The sequence below is a fragment of the Oryctolagus cuniculus genome, chromosome 21 (genome assembly GCF_964237555.1).
Source record: "Oryctolagus cuniculus chromosome 21, mOryCun1.1, whole genome shotgun sequence".
Classification (NCBI taxonomy): domain Eukaryota; kingdom Metazoa; phylum Chordata; class Mammalia; order Lagomorpha; family Leporidae; genus Oryctolagus; species Oryctolagus cuniculus.
Genome location: NC_091452.1, coordinates 9,345,697 through 9,365,825, shown reverse-complemented (window position 1 = coordinate 9,365,825; position 20,129 = coordinate 9,345,697). Strand labels below are relative to the sequence as shown.

At 40.7% G+C, this 20,129-nt stretch overlaps 1 protein-coding gene and 1 long non-coding RNA gene across 6 annotated transcripts in view; one reads left to right on the top strand and one right to left on the bottom strand.

The window, feature by feature from the left end:
• NAA25 (N-alpha-acetyltransferase 25, NatB auxiliary subunit) overlaps positions 1-19,605 on the top strand; it is an 87,457-nt gene extending 67,852 nt beyond the window's left edge. For 3 of the 5 annotated variants that reach the window (XM_002719754.5, XM_051826817.2, XM_070066221.1), the window contains 7 exons: positions 1,062-1,305; positions 1,647-1,770; positions 2,274-2,339; positions 4,925-5,022; positions 6,099-6,209; positions 12,312-12,458; positions 16,818-19,605. In XM_002719754.5, coding sequence (XP_002719800.1) covers positions 1,062-1,305; positions 1,647-1,770; positions 2,274-2,339; positions 4,925-5,022; positions 6,099-6,209; positions 12,312-12,458; positions 16,818-16,940 — 913 coding nt within the window. In that variant the 3' untranslated portion in view covers positions 16,941-19,605. Of the gene's footprint in view, positions 1-1,061; positions 1,306-1,646; positions 1,771-2,273; positions 2,340-4,924; positions 5,023-6,098; positions 6,210-7,519; positions 7,632-12,311; positions 12,459-16,817 lie in introns of those variants that run through there. The other 2 variants (XM_051826818.2, XM_070066220.1) reach the window with 2 other exon arrangements.
• Positions 878-13,132, bottom strand: LOC138847441 (uncharacterized). Its single transcript, XR_011385273.1, has 2 exons — positions 13,055-13,132; positions 878-1,426 (listed from the first exon to the last, which is right to left on the bottom strand). It is a non-coding gene; the product is annotated as an uncharacterized lncRNA (long non-coding RNA).
• Positions 19,606-20,129: the final 524 nt, after the last annotated feature.

Here is a 20,129-nt window from a genome sequence, read left to right as displayed (position 1 = left end):
CCCATATAAGCACCGGTTCAAGACCTGGGAAGGCGGTGGAAGATGGCTCAAGTCCTTGGGCCCCTGCACCTGCCTGGGAGACCTGGAAGAAGCTCCTGGCTCCTGGCCTCAGATCAGTGCAGCATTGGCTTTTGCAGCCTATTGGGGAGTGAACCAGCTGATGGAAGACTTCTCTCTCTCTCTCTGCCTCTTCTCTAACTCTTGACTTTCAAATAAATAAATAAATAAATCTTTAAAAAAATATAGCTGCAAGCCTGCTATGTTTACTTTTTTTTTTTTTTTTTAATATTTCATTTATTTTGAAAGAGTTACAGAGAGGGCAGGGATGGAGAGAGAGAGAGAGAGTTCTTCCATCCCTGGTTCTGGGCCAGTCTGAAGCCAGGAATCAGGAGCTTCATTCAGGTCTCCCATATCGTGGCTGTGCCCCAAACACCTGGGCCATCTTCCCCTGCTTTTCCCAGGCCGTTTTAGCAGGGAGCTGGATTGGCAGTGGAGCAGCCATGTTATAAACCAGCGCTCCCACGGGATGCTATTTTTGCAGGTGGTGGCTTTTACCCGCTATGCCATAATGCTTGCCCCATGTTAATTCTTTTCTACACACTGTCATAAAAAGTTGCAATTTGTAAAATGGTTTTAAAACAAGTACTGAAACATTTTGTTTAAAATTACTAAGTTATTTAAATGGTAGTTACATTTGTATTTATCCATACTGCAAAAGTCTGAAAGGATTTGTACCACGCTTGTTAATACTGAAGGTGTTTGGTTATCAGGACACTTTTCTTTCTGTTTTTTATTTCTCTGTCATTTGAATTTTTTGTATAATGTATTACTTTTGTCATTAGAAAAAAATCATGTAATGAGGCAATGACGTGTTAGGTAGGTTTTTGTTCCATTTTATTAGTAATGAAATGGGGATTCAGGTTTCGACTTGTCTGAGATCATTCAGCTGGTAAATGACAGCTGGGACCATCAAAGGCATCTCGACTGGTGAAAGGGAATTATGAAATATTTGAGGGCTACAGATTAAATAAAATGAATGGTTTGGGATGTTTCTGTTTAAGGGATGTTTCTGAAGAACACAAGAAACTTTCCTTGGAAGAGGAGACCATGTGGTTAAAAATCCGTTCCTTAACACTGAGGCTGATCAGTGGACTTCCGAGTCTTAGCCACCCTGTGGATGCAAGGAACTCAGAGAAGACTGCAGAAAATGGTGTTTCCTCTCGGATTGATATTCTTCGCTTACTACTTCAGCAGCTGGAGGTGGCCTTGGAGACAGGAAAGCGATTTATAGAGAAGGAAATTCAGGTATCACGAATAAGTATTTGCTGTTACAGTTGCAGCAATTATGTTTATGGCTGTCTTGTTAAAAACAGACATTGGAGTAGGCAGGTGGTAAAGAACAGCATTTTGTCCAAGTTTGTGGCATCTGTAGAAAAAAGCAACCTTGGTCAGTACCCAAACTGGCAGTGAGGAAGGGCAAAAGAGGTTCTGGTGTAATGATGAATTTTAGTAGCTGTCAGCTATTTGTTTGCTGATTAATGACTTTTAACTGAATCACTGCAATATGTTTTTATCTAGTTGTTATGAAGTTTTGTTTTCTTTATTTTGTATGATTAAAGGATATAATTTTCCCCTTTTCTTTCCAGTATCCTTTCCTGGGTCCTGTCCCTACCAGAATGGGTGGCTTCTTTAATTCTGGCTGTTCTCAGTGCCAGATAAGCTCTTTTTATCTTGTTAATGATATTTATGAGCTGGATACCAATGGTATAGGTAAGTGTCCACTTGGCATTTGTGTTTGATAGGTCTTTGTCACTGAAAAGTTAGTAAATGCAACTAAACATCTCATAACCTACATAGCTTTAAAAGTTTGGATTTGCTGGAAGCTGTTCTAGAAATACTGGTTTTTAAAGTGAAGTCCTAAATTTTATGGATCAGAGGCTGTTTTCCAAACTTTCAACCCAGTGAAAATTGCAAATAATGCTGTAGAACTTTTAAAAGAAATAATAAAGTTTGTTGATCCTAACATTCAGAATATAGGAAGCATATAGATTTCAAGTTTTGTCAGAAAGAATGCCTTTCTCCTTCCCTTCCCTTTCCTTTTCCTTTTTGCAATCTTTTTGTCTGTTTCTCTAATGAAATTTGGATATCTCTCGGTCTTCAGAGAAAGGGAAATGTCCTAACCCATGAGTGTCTATGGGTCCTGAGTAACATATGATGTCATTACATTACTAAAAATAAAAACAGCTCTTTCATTTTTTGTTTTTCTATTTTAGAGGATACAGTGGAGATCCAGGAGCGTATACAGAATGGTCTTAAGTCTTTACTAGAACAATTAAAAGGTAAGTGTTCTTGCTGTAGATTCCTGTATTATATCCAGTCAAGCAGTAGCTCAATTTTTTTAATGGATATTTGCAAGAAGATTGGAAAATCATAATTTAAACTTTTGGAATTTTTAAAGACTTTACTGTTAAAAGTGAAGTTTTCTTTCCTTCTTTCTTTGTTTTGATTACAAAAATTGTAGCTAGGGGCCAGTGCTGTGGCAAAGCAGTTAAGCCACCACTTGAGATGCTTAACTGTCTCCTGTTGGCACTGGTTTGTGTCTTGGCTGCTGCACTTCCCATCCAGCTCCCTGCTAATGGCCCAGAGAAGCAGAGGGTGGCCCAAGCATTTGAACGTCTGTCTGCCGTTCATTTGGGAGACCTGAATGAAGTTGCAGGCTCCGGGCTTCAGTCTTGCCCAGTGCTGGCCATTCTGGCTATCTGGGGAGTGAGCCAGCAAATGGAAGATCTTTCTCTCTCTTTCTGTAACTCTGACTTTGAAATAAATAAATAAATCTTTTAAGGAAAATACGAAAGTTGTAGATAAACTAGTATACAAATGGGCATGGTCCTTTTCCCTTTCCTGAGCCATTTCCATCCAGCTCAGAGGGGAGTTCTGTGAACACTGTGGAGTCAGTACTCTTAGATGCCGCCTAGACAAACATATGCATGTCTAAGAAAAGTGTACATTTCCTTGCTATCTTGAATACCTTTCCAATTCATACACACACACACACACACACACACACACTTCTGTTTGTTTTAAAGTCTACATACAATTCTGTACCATTGTATCAATGTACTAATTTATTTATGTAATCACCCGTTGACTACGTATCATATTATAGTTGAGCTATTTTTCATACTTAAAATATTGCTGACATGAATATCTTGAGATGCAGTATTTGGGTACTTATTTGAGTATTGCGTTGGTATTCAATTCCAAGATTGCAACTGTTTGGTAAAAGGTTATAGATGAGGATTCTTCAAAAGTTCATGGAAAATGTATATTATGAAAGTTCTGCACAGATTTTAAAGTGCTTTGCACCAAATAAACTCTTTTAATCTGTCTACATTTTTTGTCAATTTTTTTAAAGACAAGTTGCTTTTTTTTTTTTTTTTTTTAAGATTAATTTTATTTGAAGGATTGAGTTCAGAGAGAGTTAGAGAGAGAGAGAGAGAGAGGTCTTCCATCCACTAGTTCACTTCCCAAATGGACGCAGTGGCTAAAGCTGGGTAGATGTGATGCCAGGAGCTTCTTTTCGGGTCTCCCATGTGGGTGCAGGAGCCCAAGGACTTTGGCCAATCTTCTGCAGCTTTTCCAGCAGGGAGTCAGATTGGGAGTGGAGCAACTGGGACTCAAACCATCACCCAGAGGGATGGCTGTGCTGTACGCCAGGGCTTTAACCTGCTGTGCCAGAGCGCCAGCCCCTTTTGTGAACTTTCCAACTATCTTGTATATGTATTATATATGTATTTTAAATCTATAAATGTCTTTCTTGGGAACCTAAATTGTCTTACCCTAGTTGTAATTTTCCTTTTTTTTTTATAAAGCTCTTTTTTCTTCTTCTTTTTTTTTAAAAATGATTTATTTATTGTATTAAAAGGCAGAGTTACAGAGAGAGATCTTCCATCTGCTAGTTCATTTCCCAAATGGCCACAAGGGCCAGTGGGGTTGGGCCAGACTGAAGCCACGAGCCAACAGCTGCTTCTCGGTCTCCCAGATGGGTGAGGGGCCCAAGCATTTGAGCAATTTTCCGCTGCTTTCCCAGGCACATTAACAGGGAATTGGATTGTAAGTGGAATGGCCAGGACTTGAACCAGTGCCTACGTGGGATGTCAGTGCCCACTTTATCTGCTTTACCTGTCAGCCTTTTTTTTTTTTTTTTTTTTTTTTTGAATGTCAGAGTTACGCAGAGAGAGAGGTATCTTATATCCGTTGGTTCACTCCCCAATCAGCCAGAACTGTGCCAATCTAGAGCCAGGAGCTTCTTCCAGGTCTTCCCTTGGGGGTGCAGGGGCCCAAGGACTTGGGCCATATTCTACTGCTTTCCCAGACCATAACAGAGAGCTGGATCGGAAGTGGAGCAGCCAGAACTCAAACCTGCATCCATATGGGATACCAGCGGTGCAGGCAGCAGCTTTACCTGCTATGCCACAGTGCTTTGTAATTTTCAAGTAGTTTCAATGCTTGCAAATTAAAGGATGATCAAGATTGTGACTGTAAAACATTATGTGTTACAATGATGCATTTCTGTGATGTGCCTTCTTGGTCTTTCAGTTGATGATGGCACAAATTCTTCTAAATTATTCACTTAGAGTCTTAATTTTATTGTGCCCATGGCCCTGTTATATGGGCCCTAAAATAAACAATTTAGAAGGCCACCTTTTATTTTTTGAAGACAGTATAGCAGCAGTCAGCATAACTTTTTAAAGTGCTTAAAGTACAAAGTCTTTGCTATTTCGCTCAGTGTGGAAAATGAGTGGGAAAAAAAAAGGTTCTCTGGATTAAACTTTTTATAGTGTCTGGTTTCTACTAGGTTGTATTTTGTGTTCAAATATCATTGAAATAAAAACTGATTAAAACTCTATTTTTCTGTTTTCAGATGTCTTTAGTAAATGTAAAGGTGACCTCTTAGAAGTTAAAGGTGGTAGCTTGAAAACACATCCTACACTTCTAGAAAATCTAGTCTTCTTTGTTGAGGTATGCTCTTGTTCTCTTATTGAATGAAATGATTTTGCTTAATGGTGTGCAGGATACATTTTTCATCAGTGAACAGAAGATAGATATCTTATATCTGCATTTTAACTCCCCTACTCTTGCTTATTTTAATGGAAAAGAAATTTAACTAATTTTCTGAACTAAGTCTCTCCAAGAATACTAGGAACGTTTCATTGACAGTGCTTTCGTACAGCTCTCTGAAACTTGCTTTACTCATCACTAGGGTGACTGAGCTTTACTCCACAGCCGGCTGTTCTCTCTCAAGTCTCCTTTCTGACTCATTGTTTATTACATAGTTTAAGTCAGTTTTTCCCAGCTGCTTGTATTTGTTGTTTACTAATTTCTGACATATTTGCATTATGAATTAGTGTAGGAGTTAATAGATCAAAACTCCCTCTTCCTTTTTAGGTAGGGAAAACAGGAGGAGAATCACAAACAATTATATTCCATTATCTTTTATTTTGGTCACGTATTTGTCTACTTTCCTTCTTCTACCACTAGTCTGTAAGCTTCTTAAAGTCAGTGGATTCCATTTTGGTGCCTGGCACGTTGGAAGTGCTTAAGAAATGCTTAGTCAGTGATTTACACATATACATGCACACTGTCGTATAGGTGAAGCCATGTCAACAGGCAATTTAATGTTGTGCAGGATATGTGCTGATCAGAAGGGAGATTTCTCCACATATATTTAAGTTGGGATTTATAGGGAGATGGTATATTACCTGGCTAGAGAGATGTAAGCAGAGAGGCTTCTGGATTCTGTGCCTGTGAATTTGTACTTTTCATTAACTAAAAATGATGCTAGTAGATCTTCCTTTATATTGGGAGTGAAAGCAAGCCGGAGTGCAATGGAAGGTGAATTTAGAGCAGCTATAGTACACTGAGCAAGACATGATGATCCAAGTGGTGACCAGAAACTAGAGTGGGAATTCACAGGGGAAATGAAAGAACTTGCATAGAACTGCCAGTTAGAATTTGTTTAATCAGTTGCCTTTAACTTTATAATAGTTTATTTAATGTAATCCCTTTTGGTGAAGTTGTAATTTTTCCTCTTTTAGACTATTTCTATCATCCTTTGGGTGTCCAGTTACTGTGAGAGTGTCCTGCGACCATACAAATTAAGTTTACAGAAAAAGAAAAAGAAGAAAAAAGAAACCAGCATTATCATGGTAATAACAGAAAAATGCAAGTAACAACCTGGCCCATGCTGCTTTTTCTGTTAGATATTTTTCATTCCCCAACTTTTAATTTTATAAAAGTGTATATTCAGATTTCTCTACTGATATCTAATTTATCTCTTGTAACTTTTTTTCAGAATCTAGAATCTTATCGTGGGTCTGACTTGTTTTTTTTTTTCCTTTTTTTTTTTTTTTTAGATTTATTTATTTGAAAGTCAGAGTTACACAGAGAGAGGAGAGGCAGAGAGAGAGAGGGAGACAGGTGTTCCATCCGCTGGTTCACTCCCCAGATGGCTGCAATGGCCAGAGCTGCGCTGATGCGAAGCTAGGAGCCAGGAGCTTCTTCCAGGTCTCCCATGCGGGTTCAGGGGCCCAAGGTCTTGGGCCATCCTCTACAGCTTTCCCAGGTCATATCAGAGAGCTGGATCGGAAGAGGAGCAGCTGGGACTAGAACCAGCGCCCATATGGGATGCCAAGCACTGCAGGCCAGGGCGTTAACCCACTACACCACTGCGCCGGCCCCCTGCCTTGGTTTTTAGCTGTCATGTTCTTTTTTTGTTTTTACATTTCTTGAATTCAGAATCTTTTCATATCCTTTCATTTGTTCTTACTATTGCAGAGTCTCTAACTGTCCCACAGTCTCCATGTGGCTAATTTTTTCCTTAGATTTAAGTTAAAACATAGACGCTATCCTTTTTAGTAAATAAAACCAGGAGGCACTTACGTTGCATCCATTTATTGGTGACTTCTGATTGTATTACATGATTAAAGAAATAGCTGCTGAATTACATCATTGTAAAGGTGCCTTTTCCCCTCTAATTAATAACTGTGGGATGACACTTGCGTGAGTATCCTATCACCTGCCAATGGTGCATCCATTGTTAATTGAATTTGTCAGAATAATTTATAACATTGATATGTCTAAAATGATAGTTTCTTTAATTCTATCAATCTGCGCCCCCTCCCCCCAGGGCTATTTCAAAAAGCTTGTGGAAAGTGGAATTTAAATACGATGCATCTTTGTGAAATTTGTTCATATTTTAATAGCAGCACTACTTGTAATTCAGGAAATTAGAACTAACCAGAATATTCTTCAATAGAAATAATGGTATATTAATACAACAGAATGATATATGTACACATTAAAAGCACTGAAATATAGCACAGTTTTTTTATAATACACATTTTTCATGGACTTTTTGAAGACCCTTCATTTAAAAAGTGTACCAAAAGAAGTTTAGATTATCAGTGGGAGATGGAATTAACGGGACATTTTTATTTTTTATTTCTGTTATCCACAGACTTGTTGAAGTATATCTGTATTAGCTGGTATCCTGTAAAACAGCTGTCCTACCGTCATTTACATGTATATTTGAATTTCTACATTTGTATGAGGAGTCTTTGAAAAATTCATGGAAAATGTGTATTATGAAAAAAAATGCATGGATTTCAACTTGTTTTGCACCATAATGAACATACCTTTTAATTCCATTTTTCTGTGAATATTTTGAGGTATCTTCTTATATATACTATGACTATCTATATATTTGTATATCACTCTGGACTCACTTATTTTTAACTTTATGATAATCCATTATCATTTTCTTTTGGATGTTCACATTATTTTTAGATAATGAATGAATCACCTTTAGACTGATTTATGGAACAGCAAAACTGCTCCAAATAATTTGTATTTTCCCACTGAACATTTTATTCAAGATCTGTAGTTCCTTTGTAAGAAATGATTTTTCAAAACCAAGATTGAGGCATTAATGTGCTCCCTGCTATCTGGGTTTCATTGCTTTTGGCTTATGTCAGTGGAGAGATATAGGCAGTGTATTTTCTCCCTCTTCCCCTCTCTCCTTTTATCTGTCTCTGTCTCTGCCCCTGCCAACCCCCCAATCCCCCCAACATGGATAAATGCTGAATTCTTATTTATTCATGCCTTAGGCTGTTTCTTTTTTCTTTTTTGGAAGATTTATTTATTTATTTCAAAGGCAGAGTTACAGAGAGAGGGAGAGACACAGAGAGAGTGAACTCCCCATATGGCTGCAATAGCCAGTGCTGGACCAGGCTAAAGACAGGAGCCAGGAGCTTCATCTGGGTCTCCCTTGTGGGTTGCATGTGCTTTCCCAGCACATTAGCAGGGAGCTAGATTGGAAATGGAGCAGCTAGAACTCAGCCAGCACTCATATGGGATGCGGCTGTTACTGGTGGTGGCACAACCTGCTGTGCTACAGTGTCAGCTCCTGTCTTCATTTCAGTCCAGCTCCAGTATTCTTTCCATGCTCTCTGTCCCTCATTCCTTATTTGTAACTTCATTTTCCCATAGTGAGAACCCTGGCTCACAACAGCATTAATATGTTTATTAATTTGCAATAAATGGGAAAGTTCCACTGCTAGTTCCAATAACAAAGCAACTAAATAAAGTTCAAATTTATGCATTTCTTTTTTGTCCTTAGAATATGTTCCAGGCCGGCGCTGTGGCTCAATAGGCTAATCCTTCTAGTCCCGGTCGGGGCGCCGGATTCTGTCCCAGTTGCCCCTCTTCCAGGCCAGCTCTCTGCTGTGGCCCGGGAAGGCAGTGGAGGATGGCGCAAGTGCTTGGGCCTTGCACCCCATGGGAGACCAGGAGAAGCACCTGGCTCCTGCACATGAAACAACTGGAGCTGGGCCAGATCACAACAGTGAGCCAGGAACTTGTTCTAGGACTCCGTGGTGGGTAGAAGAGACCCAGTGATCCCCCAGAGTGCGCAGGAAGCTGAAATCAGGAGCTTAGATCATGGACTTCACCCTAAGCATTCTGGGATGGGAAATGGGCATTAACTACCAGGCCAAACGGCTGTGTGTGAGTCAACTAAATTTTTTGATGTGGAAAACAGTAACATAATTTTTAGACTTTTTACAAGAAAAATTAGATAGGATTCATTACATCCCATGATATGATATTATCATACTGCTGTTAGAGAGATTTTTGTAGCAGTAAAATAACCATTGTCCTTGGAAAATGTTGGTTCTAATAGTAAAATTGACTTCCTAAACAAATCAGTAACAATTCAGAGATTCTTTAGATACTGTGCTGAGTGCACCATTCATTTGTAAACAAGGGGAGCTTAGATTTGAATGAGGAACTAAGCGAAGAAGCTTTCTTTCTTCTGCTGTGTTTGGGTAATTTAATTGCAAGTTGTGAGAAGTACAGATCAGAGTTGCTCTGTTTGTTCTCACTTTGAATGAAAGTCCAGTTCCAGAATTTGTCAAATGGCTTTCTGATTTTTGGAGTTTGAGTGTTCATTGTTTTTCTTTCTTTCTGTCTGTCTTTTATATCTTTTTATTTGAAAGGCAGAGTTACAGAGAGAAGAGAGACATAGAGAGAGAGATCTTCCATCTGCTGGTTCACTCCCCAAATGACTACAATGCCTGGGGCTGGGGCGAGCTGGTCCAAGCACTTGGTTAATTTTCTGCTGTTTTTCCCAGGCCGTTAACAGGGAGCTGAATCAGAAGTAGAGTAGCCAGAACCAGCACCCATCCGGAATGCCTTCGCAGGTGGAGGCTTAATCTGTTACACCACACAACATTGGCCCCTCATTGTTGTTTTTCTGACTCCTAAAAAAGAAAATGGTTTTCCCTTTTCTGATGATCAAAGTAGCCCATAGAAATGTAAAGGTCATCCTAATGTGTGTGTGTGAGAGAATACACCACCTAGGTCTCTCCATTGATATGAACCAGAAGCAATGAAACCCAAATATCAGTGAGCACACTAATGCCTGGATCTTGGTTTTGAAATACCATTTCACTGGTAAACATATGAATATCATTCTGTATATAAGATTCTTCCCTGCCTATTTTTTTGTTTTCATTTTTACTTAGGTTTTTTTTTTTTTAATTTATTAATTTATTTGAAAGATTTACAGAAAGAGAGGGAGATACCTTCTGTCCGCTGGTTCACACCCAGTGGCCACAACAGCCAGGCTAGGCTAGGCAGGAGCCAGGAACCAGGAGCCAGGAGTTTCCTCCTGGTCTCCCACGTGGGTAGCAGGGGCCCAAGCACTTGGGCCTATCTTCCACTGCTTTTCCCAGGCTATTAGCATGGAGCTGGATTGGAAGTAGAACAGCCAGGACACAAACCAGCCCCTGTATGGGCCAGCATCGCAGGCAGATATTTAACCTACTTCACCATAGCATTGGCCCCTAGTGTAGTGTATTGTGGCCTAATTTTAATGTCATTAAATATAGTCATTTCTTGTTACTTTTAATGGCATATATATCATTCTGTTATATATCATGATTTCTGTTGATGAATATTTTAGTAGTGCTACTATTAAAATATAGATAAATTCTAAAAGATGAATTTATGATATCCTTGGAAAGTTTAGATCTGAAATAATTAACGACCTATATACATTTTTAATTTTTTTATGACTCATTACTATTTATTTGAAAGGCAGAGTTACAGAGAGAGAGGGAGAGACAGAGAGATCTTCCATCCACTACTTCATTCCCCAAATGGCTGCTATAGCCAGAGCTCGGCCAATCCAAAGCCAGGAGCTAGGAGCTTCTTCCCGGTCTCCCACGTGGGTGCAGGGGTCTAAGTACTTGGGACAGCTTCCATTGCTTTTCCAGACACATTAGCAGGAAGCTGGATTGGAAGTGGAACAGCTAGCACTTGAACCAGTACCCATATGGGATGCCGCATTGTAGGCAGCAGCCTACCAGTCACACCACAGCGCTGGCCTCATATATACAATATATACATTTCTTCATTTCTCCCAACAGTGTTGTCTGCCTGCATCCTTTTTTTTTTTTTTTTTTTTTTTTTTTTTTTGGGACAGAGTGGATAGTGAAAGAGAGAGACAGAGAGAAAGGTCTTCCTTTTGCGGTTGGTTCACCCTCCAATGGCCGCCACGGCTGGCATGCTGCGGCCGGTGCACTGTGCTGATCCGAAGGCACAAGCCAGGTGCTTCTCCTGGTCTCCCATGGGGTGCAGGACCCAAGCACTTGGGCCATCCTCCACTGCACTCCCGGGCCACAGCAGAGAGCTGGCCTGGAAGAGGGGCAACTGGGACAGAATCCGGCGCTCTGACCGGGACTAGAACCCAGTGTGCTGGCACCGCTAGGTGGAGGATTAGCCTATTGAGCCGCGGTGCCTGCTGTGCATCCTTGATTTGTAGAAAAACACTGATATTCTTTTTAAATTTTGTAGTCTCAAATTTTATTGATATTGAAGCTTCAAAAAATACTTGTTGAATGAAAAAGCCAGCCTTTATTTCCTTTTTTTTGTGTATATGTGTGTGAAAAAAATATTTTATATTTTTGAAATGCAGAGTTTTCAGCAGAGAGGGAGAGGCAGATCTTTCATTTGCTGATTTACTCCCTAAATGGCCCCAGAGTCTGGGGCATCCAACCTGAAGTCAGGAGTTTGGAACTCCATCTGGGTCTCCCATAAAAGTGGCAGGGGCCCAAGCATTTGGGCCATTTACCACTGCCTTCCCAAGGACATTAGCAGGGAGCTGGATTGAGGCAGAGTAGCTGGGACTAAGTGCTCTGATATGGTTTAACCCACTGCACCACAGATCTAGCCCCAAAATTTCTTTTTTTTGAAAGGCATCTTTCATTCACTAATTTACTCTCTAAATGCCTACAACCCCAACAGATAGACAAGGCTTGGCCAAGCTGGGCAGAGGCCCAAAAGTCAATCTAGGTTTTACACATGGGTGGTGGGGACCAAATTCTTGTAATCACCCACTGTGTCCCTGAGTGCATTTTAGAAAGAAGCTAGACTGGAGAGCAAAGCTGAGGCTTGAACCTAGGTATTCTGATATGAGATGTGGGTTTCCTACACATTGACCTAACTCCTTTGCTACACGCCTATCCCAAACCTCATTTTTTTAAAATGTGTAAGTCATCATTGTTAACAGTTATTTGGTTGAAATTAAATTTACCTTGGTTTGAGCATGTCTTAGTATTCAAAACTGTATCTACTCCTGTTAACTTGCATTAACTAACACTGTAGCATGAAATTAGTATAGCTTATGTGATATAAACATGGGAAATATGTTTGGTAATCCTTTGTTTCTTTTTAAATCTTTTTCCCAGCCACCTGTCTTTACCAGTTTCCAGGACTATGTTACCGGGCTTCAGACTTTAATTTCCAATGTTGTTGATCATATTAAAGGGCTTGAGTCACATCTAATTGCACTTAAACTTGAAGAACTTATTTTAGAAGACATGTCTCTCTCACTGGTAAGAGATTATAGGTGATTAGCAATGTTATTATGATACATTATGTACCCAAATGTTCTTTATTACAAGAAAAATTCCTTTTCAATTCATTATTCTCTCCTGCTAAGACTTGTGACTAGAGGGTACCTAGCAGTAGTTTTGTTGTGCAGTTGTTGGTACACACACACAGAAAGAGCACCTCCTTTCTGTACATTTTGGGATTTCTTTTTTTAAGATTCATTTATTTGAAATGAAGCACAGTAATAGGAGAGACTGAGAGAGATCTTCCCTCTGCTGGTTCACTCTCCAAATGAGTGCAAGAGCTAGGGGCTGCCCCAGGCAGAACTAAGAGTCATGAACTGCATCTGAGTCTCCAGTGAGTGGCAGGAACCCCATGCATTAACCAGAAGCTGGATTGGAAGTTAAACAGTTGGGACTGGAACTGGTACTCTGCTACAGACTGCAGGGTCCCAAGTGTAGTTTAATCGACTGCACCACAACACCCAACCCAGGGAGCATGAAAATTAGTGCCTGCATTGATGGATTGCTGTTTGCAGTACCAGAGGAAACCAGACATACTTTGGAGATCCAGGGACGATCTTGAGTTAAGAGTTTACCTGCTGCTGGTTGGCTGGCTTCTTTGTAGTCCTAGCAATCACACCTGAAAAAGAAGAACCCAGACAACAGAAAGAATGATGCCAGCAATAATAGACTAGAGCAAACAGCCAAGAATGGAGCCAAGTGTGAGTCCAAAGTCCCAGGCATTATGTCTCTTGTTACTACTTTAGCCCTTTATCTTAAAATTCTGCCATTTGTATGTGAAATCCTTGTTAAAGGCTTTCCCTTTAAAATTTAGATTCTTTCTGGTGAGTGTTAAGTGGCTGGTCTGGAGCAGGTTTAGGATTTTGGTGGGGGGCCAGACTTAGTGGCAGAGCCATCTGTTTATAGCCCGTTGCCCCAGAGATGAAACTCTTGATTAAAAAAAAAAAATTCTTCCCTCCAGTATTTTGAACCTTGATCTGCTGATGAGGGGATTCTTCCTATAACGTGAGGAGAACCATTATCCTAACCCACACCTCCATGCAGACCTTCCTTGGGAAGGGAATAGATGGATCTTGCTTACAAGATTGTAAGCTTCTCTTTTATATTATCTTAGTTTTTTTTTTTTTTTTTTAAAGAAGTATTTATTTATTTGAAAGTCAGAGTTACACAGAGAGAGGAGAGGCATTCCTCTACCTTCCAGTGGTTCACTCCTCAATTGGCCGTAATGGCTGGAGCTGTGCCCATCAGGAGCCAGGAGCTTCCTCCAGGTCTCCCGTTTGGGTGCAGGGGCCCAAGGACTTGGGCCATCTTGTGCTTTCGCAGGCCATAGTAGAGAGCTGGATCGGAAGAGGAGCAGCCAGGACTAGAACATCCCATATGGGATGCTGGCACTTCAGGCCAGGGCATTAATCTACTGCGCTACAGTGCCAGCCCCAACATCTTAGTTTTGAAGAAGGTTCTTCTGATAGTGTGGAAAGGAGCTCAGAGCTTTAACGTTACCACAGAATAATTAAAGAAAGGAGGTGTGTTCACACTGAAATGAGTGAGTCTAAAAGTCGCATTGGATTGGGGATGTTTGAGGATTACTAAATTTTTATTAGGCAAACAGAAATGGGATAAAAGAATCCCAAGCAGTGAGAGGCACAGAGCAAATCACAGAGGCAGGACAGTGAATCCGGGGGACAGCAGTGGCTCCAGGGATGTGTGTGGGAAGGAACATTAGGTAGGCGGGGACAGGTGCAATAGCCCTGGTATTGTACTACTGACCAAATGTTCCTGTTGAAAGATCCATTTGCTTCCTGAACTGAGGACTAAGAAGTCCCCCTTTTTAGTACTCTATGAACTATCCTTAACTTTGAAGTGCTCTCTAGATTTTTCAAGTCCTAATTTGACCTGTCTTTTGACCTTGGGAAAGTTACTTAAGCTCTGATTCTCCATTTCTTTATCTGTAAATAGAGATGACAATAATGGGGTTATTGTGAAGATTAAACAAACAATAATTGATCTTCTGTTGCCTATCTTTGTTAGTCATGATATAAACAGTATACTAGGCACTACCTACCAAATACAGGATCTACTTAACTGGTGGGTGCTCCTTTGGTGGGGGTGGGCCTACTATCCCAGGCCATAGTAGAGAGCTAGAGCGGAAGAGGTGCAGCCAGGACCCAAATCAGTGTCCATATGGGACACCAGCAGTGTATGTAGGCAGAGACGTTAGCCCACGATGCCACAACGCCAGCTCCTTGATTTCCTTTCTTCCTGGAATTGGTTGTGTGTCCAGACCTTTTTTGTATATTTATAATCATAGAGAAAATATATAGTATTACTGTTATTATTTTGTACTTATTAAATAAATGATATACCCCATGCTGCATGGCTTTTTTTCACTCCACATTACATTCAGGAGATCTGTTTGAGCTAATGCATATATAAACACAGCTTTATAGCATTCCAAATATGGAGGCACCATAGCCATTGGCCATTCCAGTTTGTTTCTTTGTATTTGCTATTATATACAGTACTGAAAGAAACTATTTGTGCATACTTTCTGTGTGTGTTTGTTTCTCTTGGATACATGGGGTGTGAAGTGGTGTTACTGGGTCAGAAAGTTCATTTGGCCTCCTCTGGTAGTTCAAGGCTTTCCAGTAGAGCCAGTTTCATATAAACCAAACCAGTCATCAGCCAGCTCCTTTTTTTTTTTTGAATTTTTGACAGGCAGAGTGGACAGTGGGAGAGAGAGACAGAGAGAAAGGTCTTCCTTTTTGCCATTGGTTCACCCTCCAATGGCTGCCGCGGCCGGCACACTGCAGCCAGCGCTGCATAGCGCTGATCCGAAGCCAGAAGCCAGGTGTTTCTCCTGGTCTCCCATGGGGTGCAGGGCCCAAGCACTTGGGCCATCCTCCACTGCACTCCCGGGCCACAGCAGAGAGCTGGCCTGGAAGAGGGGCAACCGGGACAGAATCCGGCGCCCCGACCGGGACTAGAACCTGGTGTGCCGGCGCCGCAAGGCGGAGGATTAGCCTATTGAGCCGCGGCGCCTGGCCCAAGCCAGCTCCTTTCTATGTGTGAACATTCCATCCCCTTTATTTTTTGTGGTTGTTACCACAGCAAATATGTGTCAGCAACTGTTTAACTCCTGCATTTGAGGAGGTTTAGGAACACTGATCATCTCATTGTTTGGTCCCTGAATCCATGGGCTTGGTCAGTTTCGAGGGATAGTTGTCATTGTTGTACTTGTAACTGGAAAAGATGGAATTGGTAAAGTTGCTGCCTTTAAAAAGTGGTTGTAATGATGGCCAAATTAATAACAAGTTTTCTGCCTTTTGTTTTATGATGAAAACAAATAATCAGAAATTTAAATGTTCAACTTTGTATAGCTTATAACAAAATTGCAGGGATTTGATGCCCAAACTACTTAGTAATAATTTTCTACTTTCTTCCTGATTAAAAGCTAGTAATCAGGGGGCCAGCATTGTGGCATAGTGAATTAACCCCACCCCATCCCTTATCAGAGTGTGGGTTTGAGTCTGGCTGCTCCACTTCCAATCCAGCTTCCTGCTAACACATCTGGGAAGGCAGCAAAAGAAGGCTCACGTATCTGGGCTCCTGTCACCCATGTGGGAGTTCAGGATGGAGGTCCTGGCTCTTGCCTGGCCCAGCCCCAGCTGTTGCAGCAATTTAGGGAGTGGACCGGCAGATAAAGATGTCTGTCTAACTCTCTGTCACTCTGCCTTTCAAATGAATACAGCTTTGGGGGGAAAAAACTACTAAGAAATATTGGCGTAGTGGGTAAAGCTGCTGCCTGAGACGTGGGCATCCCATGTGGGTGCTGCTCAAATCCAGCTGCACCATTTCCTATCCAGCTCCCTGCTAATGTGCCTAGGAAAGTAGTGGAAGATGGCCCAAGTCCTTGGGCCCCTGCACCCACATGGGAGACCTGGATGGAGTCCCTTTGGCCTCGCTCAGCCCTGGCTGTTGCAAACTGTTTGGGGAGTGAACCAATGAATGGAAGATAGCTCTCTTTCTCTGTAACTCTGCCTTTTAAATACATTAATTGGTCTTTAAAAAAAAAAATACCAGTTTTCTACTTCATGTAACTTAATATTGTATGCCAAAGCAAAAGGGTCTCAGTGAGAATTCACACGGAAGAATATGCATCTGTGAGGAGCTTTGGCCTTCTTTATACTTTGTATTTTATGAAATTGAAAATAAGTCACTCTGCTGATGAGCTTGCAGTGAATCCAAAGGTAATGAGCATTTTAAGTTTTATCTCAGGAACTGTAATCCTGGTGAATGGTTTGAGCAGGTCCACTTCCTGTTGTCTCTTTTCTTTCATAGGAAGAGAGAAAATTTTCAAAGACTGTGCAAGGAAAGGTACAGAGCAGCTACTTGCACTCACTCCTGGAGGTGGGGGAGCTGCTGAAAAAAAGACTTGAGACCACCAAGAAACTAAGGATCTAAGGAAACTCAAACCACGGCACTGACGCCTCACAGCAGACAGTGACACATCGTCCCAGGCAGAAGCAACATCTGGTCGACCGTCATTTTAATCCAGAACTTCCTCATAAAGTGCATGAAGGACTTCGATCAGTAATTAATTTTTTTAGGTATTAAATGTATACAACTGACTAAATTATTGTATATAAACCAGAAGCAGGACCCTCATCTGGGTCTTACCACTTTTTATACATGTTCATATGCATATGGCAGCAACAAGAGAACTCCCCCCCCCCCCCCCCCTTCTATCACCAGAAACACCTTGGCGGCGGGGGGTGGGGTCTATAAAAGAAGCAATAGAAATTAAACATAAAGCATTGACCTCAGAGTAGCTGATCGGCCCTCCTGTTAGAGCAGTGGGAGTTTTGGTCTGGTCCCTGAGCCTCAGGAAGCAGAAAACAAGGGTAGAGGGTGACATGACCGAGAGGACGCCCTGTTTCCCCAGCAGCAGGTTCACGTAGGAGCTTCCTGTGCAGAACCCGAGGGAGGTATGCAGAAGGCCTCCTCGAAGGTTTGGGGTAGCCAGCTGCCACTGGAGGGCACCACTCAGCTTCTGGTTGGCTTAATGGCTCTTCTAGCCAGGGCACTCCCATACTAGCCACTGTGAGGGTTGGGTCTCAGCTAGGAGGCAAGGAAGGCTCTCTTCACGTACAGGTGTTTCAGCAGGGATGTGGTGCAGACCGCTTAGTCTGCTGAGGACCAGCTTGCTATCTTTCATCTGTTTGGGAAAGATGGGAATCACTGTTTTAGAGAAGAGAGGGGTACGTAATGTATGCAAGCAGGTTTGATACTACTTCATTGGTTTTGTGACTCATACATACATACATACATACACACACATGTATGTATATGTCTATATATGCTTGAAAATTAAGATTCCTTTAGTGGTTTTAAGTGGGGGATTTGGGAAGAAAGGAATGAATGTTAGAGATTCAGTTTGGGTTTTAAGTTTTAGGCTGGCAAAAGAAATGTTATCCAGTGGACTTCTTGTTCAGTCTACTTCCTTCAGACTTGAGAATTATACCAGGATGTGTTTACTTTGTTCACCTGCAGGTCCCAGGACCATACCTTCAAATTGCGGTGGTCTGATATAAGACATAAAAATTGCTCTTTAAAATTTTTTACAATTTATACTATTTCTTTGGTAACTTTTTTTGGTGTTTGAGTTCCTGTTTCTGTTTCTGGGCTTTGTTATCTAAATACAGTTAAAGTTAGTAATTGTGTAAGAGCGAAGAAATGAATTTGATGAGGAAATTCAAGCATCCGACAAAGGATTGATCTTGACCTTACAGGTCCTGTCCAGTGCACTGCTCCAATGAAATGTGATACCTTTTCTTTTCAAAGCAACCCAAAGAGAGCTGAGAATATCTGTGTATGCAAAGCCATTGCATTGTGACCCCTCATTTTGACTTAGAATCACAATTTGATATGGTGATTAATAACTGTTGAAATGTCCAAGGAAATTTTTAAAAATTACTCTATTACTTGTTTGAGCTACGACTTAGTGGAAATCCTAGTCCATCAAGTAATTTGAGAAATTACTTTTGGTATAAATTGGTAGCACAGCTGTAACATACTGTATTCCAAAGAACTGTCTTGACAAGATGAATTGAAAATTTGATTCTGAATCTTATTTAATGACAAAATATTATTATTATTTCATAAAACTGTGGCCTGTTTTAGTTGGAACTTTGTATGTGTGTGTATGAGGGGGGTTAGTATGTGTGTACGGCATGTGCTCTTAAAATGATGCTTTGAATATCTACAAAAGTACTGTACATAGAAACAGATAGGCTCTTTGAAACAAGTCTGTCTACTGACCGTGATCAGTCTGGCATATGAATGCACAGCTGGCTGGCCCCGGTCCTCAGGGTCAGTGCGTGACTCTAGTGGGCCACCTAACCAGTCTCCTTCCTAGGGTATCTGGGACCTCTACTGGATTAATGACAAATAATGTTATGTTGAGGTTATGCTTTCTTTGTTACTTGCTAATTTTCCTACCTAACGTAGCAAACATTTAAATTAGATCCAACTCTCACATTTTGAGATAACTGTAAAAAGAATGAAATTATGCAGAAATGGCCAATACCTTTTATTGATTTTTGGAAGCTGTCAGGCACCATACATTGTGTACAACTTTTATATATATATATGTATGTGTATATATATATACATATATATATAGGTGTGTGTGTATAATATATATATATATTCTTAAAAGAGTAAAAAGCACCCATTCCCAGCAATCGTATGTCATTGCTATTTGAAGAGAATTCCTAAACCATTGCTGCTGCTGCTGCTGCTGTTTTTGGTTTGTATGGTTTTTTGTTTTGTTTGTTTTTGTGTGATAAATTGATATTTAAAAAAAAAGCAAAGGAGAAAAAAGCTCAAACTACTGTTTACAAACTGCAAAATTACTGCTTTTTATACTACTGAGATCCTAAGATTCTCCAAAGCAAACATTTGGGTAAATCATTTATTTGATGTGGATAAAAAGTAGAGAAATTTTTAGTGTTTTCCACATAATGGAAAATGTACAAATGCTTAGTTGTGTTGCCCATCAATTTTGTATATTTTCATAATTTTAATTGTTCAAAATTGCATTATATTTTGCAATCACTATGTTCAATCTGGATTTGTCTTTCATTTTAAGTTTTAATATAATAGGGGGTTTCAGTGTATCATACAGACTTGTTATTGAAACTTCCTGCTTATTTCATGTTATTTATTAATATGGGAAGTTTATATTCTTCAGAGTTAAGTGAAGCATAGCAAATTTACCCTAAGATGGGTTATAGAAGCATTTTAAGTTGGCATTTCTATCTTGTTCATTTCTGTTGGGATTCGTAGAAAGTCACAACCTTCTAAGTGGTGTAGTTAATCTCAGTTTTGTTATTAAGTGCTGTAACTCCAACAGAATCTTAATATTTGAGAATTTAAATTTTTGACAGGCAGAGTTAGACAGTGAGACAGAAAGGTCTTCCTTCCATTGGTTCACTCCCCAAATGGCCGCCACAGCTGGCGCGCTCTGCTGATCAAAGCCAGGAGCCAGGTGCCTCTCCTGGTCCCCCATGTGGGTGCAGGGCCCAAGGACTTGGGCCCAAGGACTCCTGGTCCTCCACTGCCTTCCCGGGCCACAGCAGAGAGCTGGAC